General features: G+C 44.5%; 1 protein-coding gene and 1 long non-coding RNA gene across 4 annotated transcripts in view; one reads left to right on the plus strand and one right to left on the minus strand.

Annotated features, from left to right (window-relative positions):
- Nucleotides 1-13,546, plus strand: part of GABRP (gamma-aminobutyric acid type A receptor subunit pi) — a 37,264-nt gene extending 23,718 nt beyond the window's left edge. For all 3 annotated transcript variants that reach the window (XM_083431991.1, XM_083431990.1, XM_083431992.1), the window contains 5 exons: nt 2,297-2,379; nt 9,778-9,915; nt 10,456-10,608; nt 11,623-11,792; nt 12,729-13,546. In XM_083431991.1, the coding sequence (XP_083288117.1) occupies nt 2,297-2,379; nt 9,778-9,915; nt 10,456-10,608; nt 11,623-11,792; nt 12,729-13,025 (841 nt within the window). In that variant the 3' untranslated portion in view covers nt 13,026-13,546. The remainder of the gene's footprint in view (nt 1-2,296; nt 2,380-9,777; nt 9,916-10,455; nt 10,609-11,622; nt 11,793-12,728) is intronic.
- The window catches only part of LOC310673564, a 349,698-nt gene that overhangs the window by 5,528 nt on the left and 322,101 nt on the right, over nt 1-22,069 (minus strand). The gene's annotated exons all lie outside the window — the stretch shown is intronic.

Consider the following 22,069-nt stretch of genomic DNA (forward strand, 5'->3'; position numbering starts at 1 on the left):
GGGGTCCCTTTACCTTTACTAAAAATACCACAGGGACACGGGTGGTGCTGTAGGTTAAACCACAGATCCTAGGACTTGCTGATCAGAAGGTCGGCGGTTTGAATCCCCACGACAGAGTGAGCTCCCGTTGCTCGGTCCCTGCTCCTGCCAACCTAGCATTTTGAAAGCATGTCAAAGTGCAAGTAGATAAATAGGTATCGCTCTGTTGTAAAGGGACGTGGGTGGAAAGGGACGCGGGTGGCGCTGTGGCACTGTAGGACTTGCCGATCAGAAGGTCGGTGGTTTGAATCCCTGCGACGGGGTGAGCTCCCGTTGCTTGGTCGCTGCTCCTGCCAACCTGGCAGTTCGAAAGCACGTCAAAGTGCAAGTAGATAAATAGGTACCGCTCTGGCGGGAAGGTAAACGGCGTTTCCGTGCGCTGCTCTGCTCTGGTTCGCCGGAAGCGGCTTAGTCATGCTGGCCACATGACCCGGAAGCTGTACACCGGCTCCCTCGGCCAATATAGCGAGATGAGCGCTGCAACCCCAGAGTCGGTCACTACTGGACTTTATGGTCAGAGGTCCCTTTACCTTTACCTTAAAAATACCACAAAATAGCACACAAGTTTTTGCATCTTTCAGAACTCTGCATCTGGCCAGCTCTGGGGTCCCCAGCACAATGTACCCACAGACAGTACCCTCAGACACTCCCCTTGGTGCCCCCAAAGACCTGCCGCTTAAATTTTGGCATTTCATTTGTTTTGGGTGGGGAGACAGATGGTTTACCAGTTCCCCCCCCCCTTTTGCCGGCATTTTTTTGTTTTGTTTGTTGTTTCTGGGTTCTGCGTATCATCACTTTTTCTTCTGTGAAATGGGTGTTTTGTGACAGTTTCTTAGATTTCTAAAGGTGCTGGCATGCCCTAAGAGGTTGGGAAACCCTGGGCTTGATAGTAAATAGAATGGGAGAGGGGCTGTTGTTGTAAGGATTAAAGCAGGGGTGTCCAAACTTTTTTGTTGAGCTTTTTTTTAGGACGGGGTGAGCTCCCATTACTCAGTCCCTGCTCCTGCCAACCTAGCAGTTCGAAAGCATGTCAAAGTGCAAGTAGATAAATAGGTACCACTCCGGCGGGAAGGTAAACGGCGTTTCCGTGTGCCGCTCTGGTTCGCCAGAAGCGGCTTAATCATGCTGGCCACATGACCCGGAAGCTGTATGCCGGGTCCCTTGGCCAATAAAGCGAGATGAGCGCCGCAACCCCAGAGTCGGCCAAGACTGGCCCTTTACCTTTACTTATACATACATGTTAAGTGGTTTGAGTGTTATATAATTAGTTTTTTTTCCTATTTAACTTTTTATGTATCCAGGAATAGCACTTGATGTGGGTGAATTTGAGTCAACATCCTATAATCTTTAGTAGTCACTTGCTTCTTAAATAAAGGAGAGAATGTTCTTTGCAGAATGATAGCCATCACACAAATATTCAGCTCAAACTGGCGTTGTTGTTGTTTAATCGTTTGGTTGTGTCTGACTCTTCGTGACCCCATGGACCAGAGCACGCCAGGCACTCCTGTCTTCCACTGCCTCCTGCAGTTTGGTCAAACTTATGCTGGTAGCTTCAAGAACACTATCCCACCATCTCGTCCTCTGTCGTCCCCTTCTCCCTGTGCCCTCCATCTTTCCCAACATCAGGGTCTTTTCCAGGGAGTCTTCTCTTCTCATGAGGTGGCCAAAGTATTGGAGCCTCAGCTTCAGGATCTGTCCTTCCAGTGAGCACTAAGGGCTGATTTCCTTAAGAATGGATAGGTTTGATCTTCTTGCAGTCCATGGGACTCTCAAGAGTCTCCTCCAGCACCATAATTCAAAAGCATCAATTCTTCGGCGATCAGCCTTCTTTATGGTCCAGCTCTCACTTCCATGGCATAACCTGGTCCAAATTCTGTGCTGTTCTGCTGATCAACATATTTTTGTACATTTTGGCCTAACAGAGGACGCCAAGGCAGATTATGTCACATAATCTTGCAGCAACCTTTGTAATCCTTGTTCTCTCCAAATGTTTTGGACTTGCTGGCTGGGACTGAAGGTAGGTTGAAACATCTGGGATGCACCAAGTTCACAAAGGCTGTCTTACATTATCCTGTTTCCATAAGTGGAATTATCCAGAGTTGCCAATCTGAACTAAAGGGAAGTCCAGGCTGCAGCTTCAGTGCCAGTTTTAACAGTTATTTATTCTTTGAAGCAGAAACATTGCCACCTGTGGACTGCTATGGAAAATACAGGCCGTTCCTCATCGATGCCTTCACATCACTTTCTCTTTTTGCAGAATCACTACCACAGTTGCGTGTAACATGGACCTTTCAAAATATCCCCTGGATACGCAGACATGTAAACTGCAGATGGAAAGCTGTAAGTATCACATTCTACAAGAAGATTCTACACTGACAAACTGGAACGTGTCCAGAGGAGGGCAACCAAAATGGTCAAAGGCCTGGAAACGATGCCTTATGAGGAACGGCTAAGGGAGCTGGGCATGTTTAGCCTGGAGAAGAGGAGGTTAAGGGGTGATATGATAGCCATGTTCAAATATATAAAAGGATGTCACATAGAGCAGGGAGAAAGGTTGTTTTCTGCTGCTCCAGAGAAGCGGACACGGAGCAATGGATCCAAACTACAAGAAAGAAGATTCCACCTAAACATTAGGAAGAACTTCCTGACAGTAAGAGCTGTTCGACAGTGGAATTTGCTGCCAAGGAGTGTGGTGGAGTCTCCTTCTTTGGAGGTCTTTAAGCAAAGGCTTGACAACCATATGTCAGGAGTGCTCTGATGGTGTTTCCTGCTTGGCAGGGGGTTGGACTCGATGGCCCTTGTGGTCTATTCCAACTCTATAATTCTATGATTCTATGAAACTATCCCAGCCCCGACTGCTCTTGAATTTGTTTCTTCATATTTAGGTGACCAGTTCAAACATTTCATTTCTGTCTTGGAGCTCATGAAATTTTCCACCTGCCCCTTTCAAATGTAGAGCCATTTCAAAAAGTAAACAGCTGCACCTAATCTTCCAGTAATACATGATCATACTAATTTTAAATGGGCTGACGAGAAAATTCACAATATATATTCTGAAACCAGAAGAATGAAAAAATAAATCCATAGGCGTAGAACACTTGTCATTGTAGATTCTAGACTTTTTTTATCCCACCTACGGATGGTGTCTTTGTGGCAAGTAATAATAAAATAGCTTTTCTTTTTTACTTTTCAAATATTTCTGCATTGCTTCTAGGCTAGCAATGGGCCTTTGCCGAAAACCTTATAGTTTGTACTCATGATATTGGGGCAGTTATACATGATACTGATCCCAATGTTGTTTGGGGTTTAAAAATTTTCTTTCTTTTAATACATTCAGTCTTCAGTTTTTCAAATTGCCACAAATAATTATCAAACACAATTACATACATAGTTGTAATTGTTCAGACTTCCCTCCTCCCCTTCCTTGGTTCTCTTTACAAGCATAACAACAACAACAACAACAACAATTTATTATTTGTACCCCGCCCAGCTGGCTGGGTTTCCCCAGCCACTCTGGGCAGCTTCCAACAGAGATTAAAAATACATTAAAATGTCACACATTAAAAACTTCCCTGAACAGGGCTGCCTTCAGATGTCTTCTGAATGTCAGGTAGTTGTTTATCTCTTTGACATCTGATGGGAGGGCGTTCCACAGAGCGGGTGCTACTGAACTGGGGGAACCTGTGGTCCTCCAGTTGCTTCTGGATGACACTTCCCATCCTCTGTGATTATTGGCCATGCTGGCTCAGGTTGATGGGAAATGGAGCCCAAGAACATCTGTAGGGTACAGCTTCCTTACCGACCTTTTACAATGTCTTTCTTTTTCACCCTGGGACAGTTTTGAATACATGTGCAAGATTTTATGGACAGGCCATACAGTGTCCCTTCCCTTGCCCTACATGGGATGGAATTCTTTTAAAAGCATGAGACTGTCACGCAGCACATGAAACAGGCGAGGCGAATTTACTCCTAATCATTTGAACTTGCCTTTTCTCTCTGCTCTGTCATTTATTAACAGAGCAAGCCAATTTAGGGAGCAGGTTTGAATCTGATTGCCAACTGGATGATTGCCACCCTACGCAAGCTGTGGCCACGGTCTCGTTTTCAATAGCTAGGCCACTTTACTGTATAGAATACAATTACAGTGGTGCCTCGCAAGACGAAAAGAATCCGTTCCGTGAGTCTCTTCGTCTAGCGGTTTTTTCGTCTTGCGAAGCAAGCCCACTAGCGGATTAGCGGTTTAGCGGCTATTAGCGGCTATTAAAGGCTTAAGGCATTAGTGAATTAGCTGCTAAAAGGCTATTAGCAGCTTAGTGCCTTAGAAAAAGGGGGTGGGGAGTGGAAAAAAAACCTCAGGAATCGCAAGGCATTTTCGTCTTGCGAAGCAAGCCCATAGCAAATTCGTCCTGCGAAGCACCTCCAAAACGGAAAACCCTTTCGTCTAGCGGGTTTTCTGTCTTGCGAGGCATTCGTCTTGCGGGGCACCACTGTATTTTGTATTTAAATAGGCCTCCAGTTGCATTCTCTCTGTGTGTCTTTTCTGTAACTCAGAAAAGTTGCGTTTTCACAGTACATTTAATAAATATGGGATTCTAAGCATACTTGCTAGCCACTAAGGAGCAAGATACATTGAGCTCCATAGGATTCACATCTGAGTAAGCATACACAGGTAGCACTGTGGGTTAAACCACAGAGCCTAGGGCTTGCCGATCAGAAGGTCGGCGGTTCGAATCCCCGTGGTGGGGTGAGCTCCCGTTGCTCGGTCCCTGCTCCTGCCAACCTAGCAGTTCAAAAGCACGTCAAAGTGCAAGTAGATAAATAGGTACCGCTCCAGCAGGAAGGTAAACAGTGTTTCCGTGCGTTGCTCTGGTTCGCCAGAAGCGGCTTAATCATGCTGGCCACATGACCCGGAAGCTGTACGCCGGCTCCCTCGGCCAATAAAGCAAGATGAGCGCCACAGCCCCAGAGTCATCCGCGACTGGACCTAATGGTCAGGGGTCCCTTTACCTTTACCTAAGTATACATAGGCCTGAACTGCACTTGCTTAGACACTTCCATTGCCACTAGTGAGAACTGAATCAAGGACTGCATGGGAGCATACGATGCAAGCATTCTTATAAGAACTTGACCTCTTTGCTTCCTCAGGTTGAATGATGGGTTTAACTAGGGTCATATCTCAGTATAAAGCACCCTGGTTGTGTAAATATATGACCAGGAAGCGTGGTTAATGACAACTATAGCTTGCTGTAGAATTGACGAGGGGAAAGTCCGGGCTATCGAGCAAATAGCTAAAGAACACAGAGGACAGGTCAAAAAAATCACTGTGGGGTCAACACGGGCTTCACATGCCCATCCTGGCATTCAGAAGGACCTTACTTGACCCACTGACTTTTCTAGACATTCTGCTTTCAAGCCGACAGACTTGTTCCAAATACTACTACTACTACTACTACTACTACTAATAATAATAAATTATTATTTATACCCCACCCATCTGGCTGAGTCTCCCCAGCCACTCTGGGCGGCTCCCAATCAAGTATTAAAAACAATACAGTGTTAAATATTAAAAACTTCCCTGAACAGGGCTGCCTTCAGATGTCTTTTAAAGAGAAGATAGCTGCTTATTTCCTTGACATCTGAAGGGAGGGTGTTCCACAAGGTGGGCACCACTATTGAGAAGGCCCTCTGTCTGGTTCCCTGTAACCTTACTTCTTGCAATGAGGGAACCGCCAGAAGGCCCTAGGCACTGGATCTCAGTGTCTGGGCTGAACGAAGGGGGTGTAGACGCTTCTTCAGGTATACAGGACCAAGGCCGTTTAGGGCTTTAAAGGTCAGCACCAACACTTTGAATTGTGCTCGGAAACGAACATTTCCCTCACCAACAAATATGCATGGAGAGCTGATCTCACTTTTTATTTTCACCTCATTTTTTATTTGGGAAATCCATCTACAGCTTACTGCCACCAATCAGACAGTTGCCTATGGTCCAAATCTGATGTGTAAGTGGATAGCACTTTCACACAGACACTGAGGAAGAGGTGTTATGTTATTTGCAGTAGCCTCTTGAGCCTCAGGTCATTCTGTTCTGGGGTTGGGGCTCCAGGGAGCTGCTGTTGGAAGGAAGGAAGGAAGGAAGGAAGGAAGGAGCTGAGAACCTGTTCTGCGAGCATAAGGACATATACACTGTTTCCCAATCTCAGAAAAGCAAGCAAAGATGCTGTAAGTTGTGGCCTGAAGTCAATAGTCATGAGCTGGTGCATCCACACAGCACCCTCAGGGAGCTACGTGGGCCTCAGCATCTTGGAAGGCCTACGATTGACCCCCTTCCTTGAGCCAGTGTGGTGTAGTGGTTAAGAGCGGTGGACTTGTAATCTGGTGAACCGGGTTCGCTTCCCTGCTCCACCACATGCAGCTGCTGGGTGACCTTGGGCTAGTCACACTTCTCTGAAGTCTCTCAGCCTCACTCACCTCACAGAGTGTTTGCTGTGGGGGAGGAAGGGAAAGGAGAATGTTAACCGCTTTGAGACTCCTTCGGAGTCTCCTTCAGAAGGTAGTGAATCTGTCTGAGGATTTCCTGAAGGAAAGACCCTTTGGGGAGGGGTTTTTTCCATTATCACATTTGAGTAAGATTTAGCAGTTGCTAAAAGGTCTGGTCTATTGGATAAAGCATCCTCCTGTCTGTGCACATGGTAACCTTTACTTATTTAATAGTTTATTTATCAGGGCACACAAACTGCTCTCTTGTGTGTGACACACTACTGTGCCCTTGCACGCAGTTTGAAATTCCTGATTTAAGGAGTCATGGGCTTTTGCCACTCATGTGGGCAAGAAGAACCAGAACAATTTGGGTGCATGCAATGACTGAACATCTTGAAGACTCTTTGTTCATCGTGGTTACCAATTCAAGCAATGTCTAAAATCTCATTATTTTAAGACCAGGTTTTACTTGCCAGCTACTTGAGTGGAGTTCCTATGGAAGGGCCTATTATTTTCACATTAAAATCATATTAGTTTGCCATGATTAACTTTATTACAATGCACAGAAACTGAAATAATAATGATTAGCCTCTTGTTTTAAAATGTAGCTGGGTTTAGCCTTAAAAAGAGAGAAAGAGAGTAATTGGGTCCTATGTCAAGCTCCTGTGCCATATTATTCTTATGAAATTACATGCACATTGCCAACTGGAGATGTCATTAGGATAAATGCCTGGAATTAATGCTATTTAAATATATGCCAGATGAATTAAGAACAATCAGTCATTTATTATAAAGTTTCCCTTAGTAACGGCAGTTATTATTACAAACTGGGCGCAAACTTTGAAAAGTCATATTTGGATGATTTGTACCTGGGGAATCAGCACATTCTGTGTAATATCTGTTGCAAGATTCCCGTCATTTGTTTCTAGTGGAAAACACAATTTCTCGCTCTTTGCTGTGAAGGCAAACTGGTAAATATCAGTGTTTCCGCTTTTACTGCGTGGCAGATCTTTAATTAAATAGCTGGGCCGATGAAAACGTTATCGGCTTGTTTATGAAAGCAATCTGATTTTAGGAGAGTTGTATAACTCTTTGTATTTGCAGTACCTTCCGTTCATAGGGGGAAATGGCTCGTAATTTCTGTTTGGCTGAACTTACATCCATGCTGCTGATGAAATGGCAATCTTTACTTACAAGAGACCTCACTCATCCAAAGCTTCTTTTCCATTGTCAGCAATGGGGGATAGACTCAAATAACAAGTCTTGTAATGCTGAGAGTAAGGGGACGCTGGTGGCGCGGTGGGTTAAACCACAGAGCCTAGGAGTTGCCGATTAGGAGGTCGGCGGTTCGAATCCCCACGACGGGGTGAGCTCCCGTTGCTCGGTGCCTGCTCCTGCCAACCTAGCAGTTCGAAAGCACATCAAAGTGCAAGTAGATAAATAGGTACCACTCCAGCGGGAAGGTAAGCGGCGCTGCTCTGGTTCGCCAGAAGCAGCTTAGTCATGCTGGCCACATGACCTGGAAGCTGTACACTGGCTCCCTTGGCCAATAAAGCGAGATGAGCGCCGCAACCCCAGTCTCGTCCATGGTCAGGGGTCCCTTTACCTTTACCTAATGCTGAGAGTAGAGAGGGGAAGCTGTGTGCCTTCGCATGTTGCATGCCCAGGTGCTGTGGCCCACTGCCCAGCCACTGAGGACACCATTGTAGGGTTCAAATTAGGCCGCAACTTCATCAATTACAGGTGTAAGAGGTTTGGCTTACTCATTGGGTTATAACCGATATCAACCAACTCGTCTTCTGGATGATTGACCCAGGGGTCAAACCCAGGAGACCCTATGATATCCATCAAATCTAAAGTGTGCAATTAAGATTCACCTATATAATTCTCTCTCTCAATGTGGTCTTTGGAATGCTTTGATGGTTTTATATCGGTTTGTATGTATGTTTTGCCTGTATTGTTATAAATGAAAACACACATTCCTCCATCCTCAAGAATCCTGGGAACTGAACAGTTTCCAGCACCTTTAACAATCGATGGTCCCTAGGATTCTATGTGTAAGCTGTGCTTTGAATATATGGTGTGTACATAATCAATCAATCTTTATTGCGGTCAAAGACCAGAGAGCAAAGTTAACAACAACAACATACACCACAACCGCATAAAGAAGCGGCTGTAATTAAAATTTCCCTCTAAACTTATTTACATTAAAAATAATACTCCTTCAGCTAAAATCTGTATTCCGGAAATTAAAATCAGTACTCATTCTCTGGCCGTCACTGTCACCACAGCCTGTCTTGTCCTCATAGAATTATAGAATCATAGAGTTGGAAGAGACCACAAGGGCCATCGAGTCCAACCCCCTGCCAAGCAGGAAACACCATCAGAGCACTCCTGACATATGGTTGTCAAGCCTCTGCTTAAAGACCTCCAAAGAAGGAGACTCCACCACACTCCTTGGCAGCAAATTCCACTGTTGAACAGCTCTTACTGTCAGGAAGTTCTTCCTAATGTTTAGGTGGAATCTTCTTTCTTGTAGTTTGGATCCATTGCTCCGTGTCCGCTTCTCTGGAGCAGCAGAAAACAACCTTTCTCCCTCCTCTAGGTGACATCCTTTTATATATTTGAACATGGCTATCATATCACCCCTTAACCTCCTCTTCTCTAGGCTAAACATGCCCAACTCCCTTAGCCGTTCCTCATAAGGCATCGTTTCCAGGCCTTTGACCATTTTGGTTGCCCTCCTCTGGACACGTTCAAGTTTGTCAGTGTCCTTCTTGAACTGTGGTGCCCAGAACTGGACACAGTACTCCAGGTGAGGTCTGACCAGAGCAGAATCCTCGTTGCTATAAAACAGAATTTCGCAAAAGGCCTGATGATATCCAGATCTTTATCGGCAAGAAGGTATTTAACATAAGGTTCCTCTGAGCGGCCAGGTAATTTCCTTAGTAACGGTAAAATTAGCTCTCTTCAGGTATCACAGTACAACGGTACACAGTACAACAGGCCCAATGGAGAAGAATGTGCCCAATGGATTCAATCTCATTAGAGTTGCATGGACGTAATCTTTGTTCAGCTGGGATGTCATGAAATCTGCCCTCTAGTAGTGCTTAAGGGAGAGCATTAAAATGGTCTCTGGAAATCAAGAACTCCAGTGGGAGTTCAAGAGTCCAGTGCAGGATGCAGGGGCAAAACATTCAGCTACTTACTCAATTGGTTGTCCAGTTACCTCTTGATGCCTTTTTAATATATTGCCTGCAGGGGGATATGATGAAAACGATCTACTGTACACTTGGTTCAGGGGAAACGATTCGGTCCACGGCCTTGAGAACCTGCGACTTTCTCAGTACACAGTGGAGCACTATTACAGCCTTGTAACCATGTCTCACCAGGAAACAGGTAACGAAAGCTGGAGAAGCAGAGACGTAAACAAATATGGCTCACAAACATCCGCTGTTCTGAATGGTCCAGGTCCACCTGTGAACCTTTCTCTGATTTTGAGAGCTTTGGAGATGTGATCATAGAACTATATGGTGGTACCTTGGGTTACAGACGCTTCAGGTTACAGACTCTGCTAACCCAGAAATAGTACCTCAGATTAAGAACTTTGCTTCAGGATGAGAACAGAAATCGTGCGACAGCAGCGGGAGGCCCCATTAGCTAAAGTGGTCTCTCAGGTTAAGAACAGTTTCAGGTTTAGAACAGACCTCCAGAATGAATTAAGCTCTTAACCTGAGGTACCACTGTAGAATCATAGAGTTGTAGAGTAGAAAGGGACTCACTTCTGATGCCAGGCCTGTCTTCTGGCCAGTAATATGATGGCTCTCTTCTCTACTTCGTCAAAAATCTGCATCCATTGAATAAAACTTGGCGTAGGACTGCCTTCTCTGTGTGGATGGTTTCTTTTCATTGTAGGGTGTGTTTTCTTTCTCTAACTAGGCAATTACCCAAGACTAGTGTTGCAGTTTGAACTCAAGAGAAATATCCTGTATTTCATTCTCGAGACGTATGTGCCATCCACCCTCCTCGTCATATTGTCTTGGGTTTCTTTCTGGATCACGCTGGATTCCGTTCCGGCAAGAACATGTATTGGTGAGCTCTTCTCTGAAGTAGGATACTTCATGCAGTGGATGGGAGACAGAGCAAGAGAACACAAGCACCTGTTGTTTGTGCAGTGCTACAAGCTCTGTTGAATGTAAAAACTGAAATGTTGTGGTACCCAAGTTTCCAAAGCTGAGATAAATCATCGCAAACATTTGACATGTTAACCACTGTCACCTGTCAAATGCTAATTTGAAGAGCATCTATCAAATACTGTCAGATGGAAAATACAAATTAACTCTGAATGTGCTTTCAGACTTTGAATATTATTGCATGCCAGCCATGTGTTTTTCAAATTGCCTTCAGGAATGCATGAGTTCTTTTGAAGGGGATCAGTCCTTTATAATTAGCTGTAGCTTAGTTTCTGGATGACATCCTAAACTGAGGGAAATGGATGAGGAAGGGCCTTAGCTCAGTGGTAGAACACCATGGCTTAGCAAGAATGAGCAAATGCATGTGGACCCAGAAAGAAAATAGTGAGACTTCAGTGCTCCCCCAGTTCTTCTGCTACCATGCTAAGGTAAGGTATAGGTACCTTTACTTGGCAAAAGCCACAAAGTCATTCTAGTGTGGTGTAGTGGTTAAGAGCGGTGGACTCGTAATCTGGGAAACCGGGTTCGCGTCTCCTCTCCTCCACATGCAGCTGCTGGTTGACCTTGGGCCAGTCACACTTCTCTGAAGTCTCTCAGCCCCACTCACCTCACAGAGTATTTGTTGTGGGGGAGGAAGGGAAAGGAGAATGTTAGCCGCTTTGAGACTCCTTCGGATAGTGATAAAGCGGGATATCAAATCAAAACTCTTCTTCTTCTTGAGTGCCTCACCTGTTGGAAGCCAGAGCAGATAGCCTGCTGCCATCAGATGTGTCCCATCAACATTGTTGAAGTAGGATTCAGTTGTTAAGGCTAGTCGGATTCGATATGTGAAATGTGAGGGGGACCACAATCTTTGGCCAGCCCTGTGCTTTTCTTTTGATTAAAGTATTCCTCCCTCCCTCCCATCCCGCAGGAGTAACAACTGTGCTGTCAATGACAACTCTGATGATGGGCTCACGAAACGCTGTGACAAAGACCAACGGTTTCATAAAAGCCATTGATGTTTACCTGGGCATCTGCTTCACCTTCATATTTGGTGCCTTGGTAGAATATGCAGTAGCTCACTATATCGCATCGCAAAAGGTAAACAAAAAGATTTATTCATTTAGCTTGTAGGCCACTTTCCTCTATACATATACCCAAAGCAGCTCACAACACAAGAAATATGCATCATCATCGCAACATTCAAACAGTAAAGGTAAAGGTAAAGGGACCCCTGACCGTTAGGTCCAGTCATGGCCGACTCTGGGGTTGTGGTGCTCATCTCACTTTACTGGCCGAGGGAGCCGGCGTACAGCTTCCGGGTCATGTGGCCAGCATGACTAAGCCGCTTCTGGCGAACCAGAGCAGCGCACGGAAATGCCCTTTACCTTCCTGCTGGAGCGGTACCTATTTATCTACTTGCACTTTGATGTGCTTTTGAACTGCTAGGTTAGCAGGAGCTGGGACCGAGCAACGGGAGCTCACCCCGTCGCGGGAATTCAAACTGCCGACCTTCTGATCAGCAAGCCCTAGGCTCTGTGGTTTAACCCACAGCACCACCCGCGTCCCTATTTTTTCTTAAATTACAGACCCCCAAAATAGGGGTCATCTTTTACACGGGGGAGGGGGGGTGTTATACACGGGAAAATATGGTATCTCCTAGATGGTGGCATGGTTTCTCTGAGTGTTGGCACTGCAGTAGTGAGGGGAAATCACTTTGTATTGGGGCTGGAAACTTACTTCAAAAAACAGCACCACCTGTAAACCATCAAAGGGTGTGTTCACCAAGTTCCTAGACAGGATATTAAATTTTGGTCCCTCAGGGTCTAGCATCAGTAAACAAGACTTTGGCTTTTGCTAAAGACTTTCAGGGATTTATTTATTCTTCTAACATCCCAGACTAATGGTATGTTGGCAACAGAGTCACAGTGAACTTCTGCCCTCTGCAGTTATATTTCCTTGTACTTGGTTTTGGTACGTTGGTTATGAAATAGTGATATGGCCCAAATCTGTATTGGTAACTTTTTCTTGTTTTAGGCTTCTACAAATGAGGTTACCAGAGAAACGGAAGATGTCAGCAGTATCTTTTCCACATCTGTCACCAGCTACAATCAAAAGATCAACTTCAATGCCTTCGATAATATCGCCCACAGTGGTTCGACTATGAAACCAAAGGACAAAATTCGGTTTCTTTTGAGGAACAAAATGCGCAGGGTTGTCAGCTATTTCACAATTCAAAATCCAGGCAACATCGAACACTACTCAAGATTGCTCTTCCCTCTGTGTTTTTTGGTAGTCAATTTGTTTTATTGGGTTTATTACTTATTCTTTTAGCAATAATAAGACCATTTTGGCGTGTGGTGGTGTGAAAGTCTTGCCTATGTTGGCGCCCAGCCACTACGAATTGTTATGGGTGTGACTATGGGCACATATCAAGAATTTGGCCCAAATCCAGCATTGATTGTATTGTATCAAAAGCCAAATCTTGTACAGAGCGGCACATGAGCGTGACTGTGGAGCTAGAACAAGTGGAATCCAAAAAGAGCAAGCCTATTCTTGAAGCCATTGCTATGATGGATAGGCCTTGTGCTTCGAGGCTGTGTGACTGTTTTACACTGTCAAGATAGCTAAGCCCCAGTCTGATGTTTAGAGGTTTTTCAGCTAGTTGTTTTCAATCACTTGGGTGCAGGCTGCTGTCAACCTGAAGATTGCTCCCTGCTGATCTCAGGTAAGGTAATCACTGAGAGATGATGGCAAATGGAAGGCTTTTTTACCGTCTTCTTTCAAGGTCACAGAGAACTGCAGATATACAAGATGCTGCTTTAAATAATAAATAAGTGCCCTTACCACATCAACACTTCTGGATCTCTGTTAATAACAACTAGATGCTCTGAAATATACTCAGAGTTGAGTGTTGATTTCATGCTCTTTATTTCAGCTCACGGTAAACAGTGAGTGAGTCCTTTCCTCCAAAACCTCTGGCTATATATACATTACTTACAAAATGGGTCCCGTGTGATTGGCTAATTCAGTTCCCCTCCTGGAGCCCGATTGGACTGTTTTTGCAGGCCAACCAGGTTGCTGATTCACTTCCTCCTGGAGCCGGATTGGGCGGCTCCTGCAGGCCAATCAGGTTGCTGCCTTTTAGGATCCTGCCTGCCTATTGTTCTAGGATCCAGGCTCAGTACATTACATGCTTGGTTGTTGTTGTTTTTTAAATATCCCACATCTATTCAAAACGAAAGCTATTTTGAGGTAAATAGGAAATTTATATGTTTCCACTATGTTGGTTTGAAAAATGAGTGGGATGCCTATGCCTCACACAGTGCTAACTGAAGACATTTTGCCATCTGAGGTGAAGGACAAAATGGCGCCCTCCTCCCCATTGTATGTATAGAAGCTAACTGGTTGGGCAACCAAATCTTACTTCAACACTAGAACTGAGATAGCATCCTCTGCTACAGAAAAGGCAGCCAGCAAGTTTAGGCGGCTACAGACAAGCTGTGTGACATACACAGCTCTGTCCTTCAACACAGGGGAATATACTCTTTCTTCTTTTTTTGCCTTATGTTGAAACTCTGCTTTGGGAAAAGTCTTGAAAGGAGACAGAAACAGGGCCGACAAACTAATCAGGGTTCATGCAATCAGCTCTTCTGTGAATTACTTAAAAGATAAATAGCAGGCATGGGGGACTCAATTTGGATTGGGGCTGTGGTGTTGAGAAAGGGGCCTTAGCCTCTTGCCTCATTTTACAGTCCCAATCCAGCTCAACCTTCTCCATGCCTGGTACTTGCATTGAAAGAAAAGATCTCATTTGCCCCAACGGAAGCTCTTTTTTCCAATGAAAATAGCGAGAGTGGAGGTGGGGTCATTTTTCTTCTCGTATGAAGGTCCTGAATCAGATCAGAGGGGGCTGCTATTACTTTTTAAAGTTACTGACATAATTGCTAAGCATACAAATAGAATCTCATCTAGTTTTGGCCCTCCATGATGAATTTCAATACAGTGGTACCTCGGGTTACATACGCTTCAGGTTACATACGCTTCAGGTTACAGACTCCGCTAACCCAGAAATAGTGCTTCAGGTTAAGAACTTTGCTTCAGGATGAGAACAGAAATCGTGCTCTGGCACCGCGGCGGCAGCAGGAGTCTCCATTAGCTAAAGTGGTGCTTCAGATTAAGAAGAGTTTCAGGTTCAGAACGGACCTCCGGAATGAATTAAGTACTTAACCCGAGGTACCACTGTAAATGGCCTCAGAACATCTCTTACGAAGACATACCATTTTGACACAGTAAGGTCATCGTTGGAGTTCTGCTGACACTCCATAATGGCATTTTTAAAACTCAAATCTCTGTGCTGCATTTATCATTCACACAATATAGGCATGTCGGTTGGGTCAAGGATTTTTATTTTTATTTTTAGCAGTTAACCTTGTGTCTAACCATTTAGTATTTAATCAATAATATCAAAATACACATAATGTGCTGTAGACCCCAAGCAAATAACCACACTTATCCTCTCAAGGTAGAAGAATGGAATGCATTGCCTGAGGTCAAAGGTTTACATAGATCCACAGATAGAGCTCTGCTGCCCACAAAGGCTTCCCCATTCATTTAGTGGAGGCGACAGTTTGCATTGTTGGGTTTTGGCTGACGCAGGCCTTCTAGGCTGGTGTTAGTTACATATGCTGAATGGCAAGTTCATCTCGGAGGTGCTTACCATGTGATTGATTGTAGTCTTTCAGGTCTCTTGCTCTATGATGGGAGCACAACATATGAAACATTATGGATTTTTCTTTAATAACTTTTTATTGAACCATTTCCCCGCCGTGTATTGTGAAGGATCAAAACCACATATTCATAAATCATACGTTTGATCAAGTATTATATTTCAGGGAGAAACGAAACAAAACAGAAACACCCCGGCAGAGAAGAACAATGGAAGGTGAAATTCTAGTAATGAAATGTAGGCCTGTACTTTTTGACATTTTAAAATATCCTCTATAAACTGTAATAAAGTTAATGGTGTGGTTTAAAATTAAATTTAAAAAAGCTACAAAAATGATATTTGCTCTTTATATAATTTATTTCCAGCCAAAATAAAATGCCTCTTTCCCCCCCAAGTAAATCTCTTTGTATGTTCAGACTCTTGGCTTGTTGTTACCTAATATTGTCATGAGCAGCCTTCCCTGACCTAGTTGCTCTCCAGATTTTGGTGAACTCCAAAGCCCATCAGCCTCAACCAGTTTTGCTGAGTATAAGGCAGCTTCCTATTATAAGGGACCTAACAAAAGTCAGGGGACGCAGGTGGCGCTGTGGGTTAAATCACAGAGCCTAGGGCTTGCCGATCGGAAGGTCGACGGTTCGAATCCCCATGACGGGGTGAGCTCCCGTTGCTCGGCCCTGCTCCTGCCAACCTAGCAGTCCGAAAGCACACCAGTGCAAGTAGATAAATAGGTACCGCTCCGATGGGAAGGTAAAAGGTGTTTCCATGCGCTGCTCTGGTTCGCCAGAAGCGGCTTAGTCATGCTGGCCACATGACCTGGATGCTGTACGCCAACTCCCTCAGCCAATAAAGCGAGATGAGCGCCGCGATCCCAGAGTCGGTCACGACTGGACCTAACGGTCAGGGGTCCCTTTACCATTTAACAAAAGTCAGATGAGACTGAGGGGATTTGAGGTCTTGCTGAAAGAACATTGATGCAAAAAGGGAGCAACTCTGCTCAAGACTCTGCTCATGCCAACAGCAAATACAGGAAGGTTAGATTGCTAACTTTTGTGGTTCCTTAAATTCTTCTGCGTACCTTAATTCAGGACTCCAGGAGCAAACACCTACTAGAACTTCACTGCTGCAACTGGGACTGCAAAGATAAGGTACCTCCCACAGAGGTAAGCAACGGAAGGTGAATGTTCTGCATCCCTGCATCCTAAACAGTGATAGAGAAGGAGTGAGCTCTGAAACAGCGCATGAACAATGCAGCCATCCCTAAAAATTGACACTGTTTTGAATTTTGCAATGCAATTCTCCAGCCAATGTGCACAGAAACGCATATAACATTCAAAAATATGATACATTAGAGGAAATTGCTTTGCGGAAATGTGCAGAGACATTTGCACTAAAAGGAATTTTCGACTTCTTTTTTTCTAAGTCGAAAACTGCTGCGGAAATGTGTAGAAATGAATATAAGTTGGGGGAAATGAGAAACGGAGAGAAATTGAAATTGACAGATTCACCCGTTTCTGTGTTCACGGACTTGTTAGTTCTCATCCCAGAGCAAGCAACAAGCTCACTTTTCTGGTCCTAAACGAATGTCAGTTGGCACTTGAGAAAGCTTGATTTTAATGTGAATTGACATGAAAGACTTCAATCCATGCATTGTGTTTTTACTCTCCATGTGGTTTATATTACTGTTTCAAAACATAGTGGTGTATGTAAATGTTCCCATCTGTTGACATGAAGTTCATGCATTTTTCATAGCCAATGGGGCTACACAAACAGCTTTTTACTGGGCTGGTAGCAGATTCATCAGCCTCTTCCTTACAGAATTAAACATGACAGCATGAAGAGAACCCCAAAGCTATATTTTACAAAAATCACATATGCCTTGATAAGGTAGAATTACTCCTGTTTGCTGCATGAGTTCTGCCTCTTGCACAGGAATCTTATATATTTTACAGCTATTGGGAATGGGGCAGAAGAAGATAAGTGATAACAACTTTCTCAATATATGGCCTGCCATCGCTACTGCTAAGCAAGACCTCTGTAGAGCTAGTATGAGGGAAACCTACTGAGGAACAACTGTGCTAATAAATCCCAGAGGGTTAGTAGCCTTGTTAATCTGTTGCAGCAAAAAACAAGAAGTCTTGTGGCACCTTGAGGACTAATGCGTACGATAAGGGCATTTATTTATTGATTTTAAAACCTCTTAAGTGGTTTACATGGAAGCAAAAAAATAAAATAAAAATAAAAATGGCAACGTTTGAAAAATTTCCTCGAAACTAGATAAAACCAAAATGAGGTTTGGTCTCTCCTCCATGACCTGTTTGTTTGAGCATTCATCCTGATTAGTTTGCACACAAATTGTGGGGAGCTTAGACAGTGGTGGCTATTTTTTGAATGTCCATTCTGATTTGTTCACAAGGAGGTTATACCAAGCTGGGTCAAACAACCGTTGCATCACCCTTTCGAGTGCATTTCCTGATCATTTTAAGGGTGTTTGAATTATGGTGCTGGAGGAGACCCTTGAGAGTCCCATGGACTGCAAGTAGATCAAACCTCTCCATTCTTAAGGAAATCAGCTCTGAGTACTCATTGGAAGGACAGATCCTGAAGCGGAGGCTCCAATACTTTGGCCACCTCATGAGAAGAGAAGACTCCCTGGAAAAGACCCTGATGCTGGGAAAGATGGAGGGCACAAGGAGAAGGGGACAACAGAGGACGAGATGGTTGGACACTCTTTTGCCACTCTTTTGTTGACTATGAGGGCCACTCCATTTCTTTTACGGGATTCTTGCCCACAGTAGTAGATATGATGGTCATCCGAACTGAATTCGCCCATTCCCGTCCATTTTAGTTCACTGATGCCCAGGATGTCAATATTTATTCTTGCCATCTCATTTTTGACCACATCCAACTTACCAAGGTTCATGGTTCTTACATTCCAGGATCCTATGCAATATTTTTCTTTACAGCATTGGACTTTCCTTTCGCTTCCAGGCATATCCGCAACTTTCGGCTTTGGCCCAGCTGCTTCATCAGCTCTGGATCTACTTGTACTTGTCCTCCGCTCTTCCTCAGTAGCATGTTGGACGCCTTCCGACCTGAGGGGCTCATCTTCCAGTGTCATAACTTTTTTATGCCTGTTGTCTTTGTCCATGGAGTTTTCTTGGTAGGGATACTGGAGTGGCTTGCCGGTTCCTGCTCCAGGTGGATCACGTTTGGTCAAAACTCTCCACTATGACCTGTCCATCTTGGGTGGCCCTGCACGGCATAGCTCATAGCTTCTCTGAGTTATTCAAGCGCCTTCGCCACGGCAAGGCAGTGATCCATGAAGGGGGCTTTTCTTTAGGACGTCCCTATTTTCATCGGAGAAATGTGGGAGTGTAGGATGTCTCTATATTCCATTGGAGAAATGTTGGAAGCCATCCAGAGTGGCTGTGGTCATCCTCATCATGGAATAAGATGTCCCTATTTTCATCGGAGAAATGTTGAATGGTATGTGTATACAAGGCAAATCAGAGAATCCACAATTAATGGCTAGGCTGCAATCCTAAAATGGAACAGGGGAGCAAGGACTGGAGACTCGTTCAAACCCATCTTGGCGCTTACTGGCAGGGCAGAAGAGGATGAGGAGGTTAACTCTTGTGGCCCTCTGTCCTTTCCTGGATTTTATATGCTCTTATTTTACAATTTCCCCTGCTGCTGGAAACGATGGGAGGGAAATAAACACTGCTAGCTCCAGGTGTAGTTTATTTCCTGCTTTGGGGGTGCAAGTTGGGGTTGACAAGGGCATTGGGAATGCGTTGGATCCATACCTTCCCTTGGTCTGCCACATTGTTATGTGCTGAGTTAAATAGGATCCAAAATGCAGCAGTCTGATTGGTCCTAGAACAATAGGATTCAGAATGCAGCAGTCTGATTGGCCCTAGAACAATGCAGCAGTATGATTGGTCCGCAGGAGCCACCCAATCCAGCTGCAGGTGGAAGTGAATCCGCAGCCTGATTGGCCTACAGGTGAATCCCGGGATTAGCCAATCACATGGGGCCCATTGTGTAAATAATGTATATAAAGCAGATATAGTGGGGGAACTTCCATTCCTCCTCACCACTATGCGCTGAATAAAGAGCATGAAATCCACTCTCGACTCCGAGTATATTTCACTGGCGATGAAGATGGGATCCCACTGAGCTGACCGCTACACACAGCACCACAGCACCGCCACCTGCCGCACCGCTGCCTCGCACCGTGTGATTTCACATATCATGCCCCAATTTCCCTTGCCTCTTCCCATTTTCCAGGCCTTTGCTGTCTTAATGGAAACAATTGCTCTCTTCAAGTTAGCCCACTGTGAAACAGAAATCACGTGAAGCTGAAAGGAACACTTCCTGTTTTTATTTATGACCCATGGGCTAGGTTTTTTAATGGTCAGGTAGGTAATAAGACTTTGAACTGCATTGGACTTTTTACTTTTGAGGCTTCCGGTGTATAGTTAAAATTGCCAAAATATACACGATCCCAATAATAAAAATGAATATTTGCAGCACCATGGGCTAGAATTACATTATTTGAAATGAAACCTGCCGTGCATATCTTGACTATGAAGACGTTTCAGATAAATTGGACATAGCTAAGGGCCCCGCTGACTGATATCAAGGCTGCCAAAGAAAATGACTTTATGTACAGTGACTCCAAATTCTCAGGTCTGCCCTTTTGGGCCTGTCAGAGCAAACACACGGAAGCTTTGAAATATTGAAGAGGAGGTGATCTAGGGGTCAAACTACAAGTTATACTGGAAATCCATTATTGACACACTGTGTATTTATTTTCACAGCCTTGTGGTCTCCTGGATAAGACCAGATTTTCCTCTCCTGCATAAGACCAGATAGCTGTGGAAATATCAGTTCTGGGTTGAGTGTTACTCCTCTTTAAAAGGCAGATGTGTCATTGAAATTCTACCCAGTATTGCTCCAGAGTAGATCAGTGGCGTAGCGTGGGTTGTCAGCACCCGGGGCAAGGCAAGTAATTTGCACCCCCTAACCTGTGGATTTGCGCCCCCTAACCCGTGGATTTGCGCCCCCTAATCCTAACCCCCAGATGTTGCGCCCGGTGTGGCAGGCCCCCCTGCACCCCCCACGCTACACCACTGGAGTAGATTCCAATGTATAGTTAGCAGAGTAAAAACTCAAACATGTTGCAGGATTCCCAAAAAATAGACCAGAGGCAATTGTATTTCATCTAGCAGAGCTTTACTGTTACTGAAGGCAAATGAGCATAATGGTCACAAATCCAACACATTTAGGATTGGCACTGTCCATAAGAAATCCAGTTGCTGCAGACAAACTTACGATAACTTATAAGTCCTCTAAACCTTAAGCATACTATGTACAGAACACCACACCAGAAGGGAGATAGAAAGAGAAAGTGAAAAACAGGCTCCTTCTGGCCTTACTTTTATAGTCAGCATGACCTTGACAGAAAGACATAACAGAACCAGTTTAAACCAGCTGAACTCAGCTTCTCTGAAAGAATAACCCAAACATCATGAACCTTCTCCTTGTTTCTTTCACATAGAGAAGCTTCCAGAACCCTCTTGAATTAATTAGAATAGGAAAGAGCTCTACACATCAGATCAATACTTTCTACACTAAGAATTGTGCAAACTGACAAGATGTGCAGTTTGAATGTAGGTCTATACCCAATATTTTTCCTGGATGACCAGGTAGCAAGGTGCATTTGACAGCTGGTTCACCAGCTGTACTCAATATTTAAAGTTAAGAGGTCACCAATGTGATTCCCACAGGTGCCAGTGTGCCCACCGGTACTTTGCATGGTGGCCACAAAAGGTCTCAGTAAACATTCTCTCAAAAACCTTTATTTGATGAGAGACTGTTGGTTTCCCAGCTCCTTTCCTGTTAACACTGGCTGAGATGGCAGCCGCCCCCCAAAAAGTGCCACCCCCCCAAAAAAAAGTGCAGCCTGAAATCACAAAAGATTGCAGCAGCAATTCTGGCCACTGTCCTCTCCTGAGGAAAAACGGGGTGCCCCATTTTTCCAGGACAGTTGATTGGTCTGCATTTATTGGTCGTTCAACCTGGTTTCTTGGTGGGGACGCTAGGTGACATTGAACAGTTTCCAGTTCATTGTGAGGGGAGCAGGTCTATTGCACAAGACTTCCAACCAACCATAACTACAAAACTTGAATTTGTCAGCATGCAGTTGTATCCTACCCAAATCTAGTAACAATCTGGAAGCACCTTTCCTTCCTTCCTTTTTCTGATTTTTAATTTTCTTTAAATACCAGGAATAGACTGTCCCTCTCTGTTCAATCAGTCTTTGGGGAAGTGATTTTGACTGACTGGTCCTTTTCATTCTATTATGCTTCTGTCACTTGTAGTGTTTTAGTGTTTAAGCAAGAAACAAACAAACCACCCTGGTCTCCAGTGCCCCAGAGTGTAATTGGATAGTTATATTACTCTGGACTTGACAGTCTAGTTCTCTAGTTTCCTGGACAGGAATGGCCACATACCGTATTTTTTACTCTATAAGACTCACTTTTTCCCTCCTAAAAAGTAAGGGGAAATGTGTGTGCGTCTTATGGAGCGAATGAAGGCTGCGCAGCTATCCCAGAAGCCAGAACAGCAAGAGGGATCGCTGCGC

The sequence above is a fragment of the Podarcis tiliguerta genome (genome assembly GCF_965153285.1).
Source record: "Podarcis tiliguerta genome assembly, chromosome: 3".
Classification (NCBI taxonomy): domain Eukaryota; kingdom Metazoa; phylum Chordata; class Lepidosauria; order Squamata; family Lacertidae; genus Podarcis; species Podarcis tiliguerta.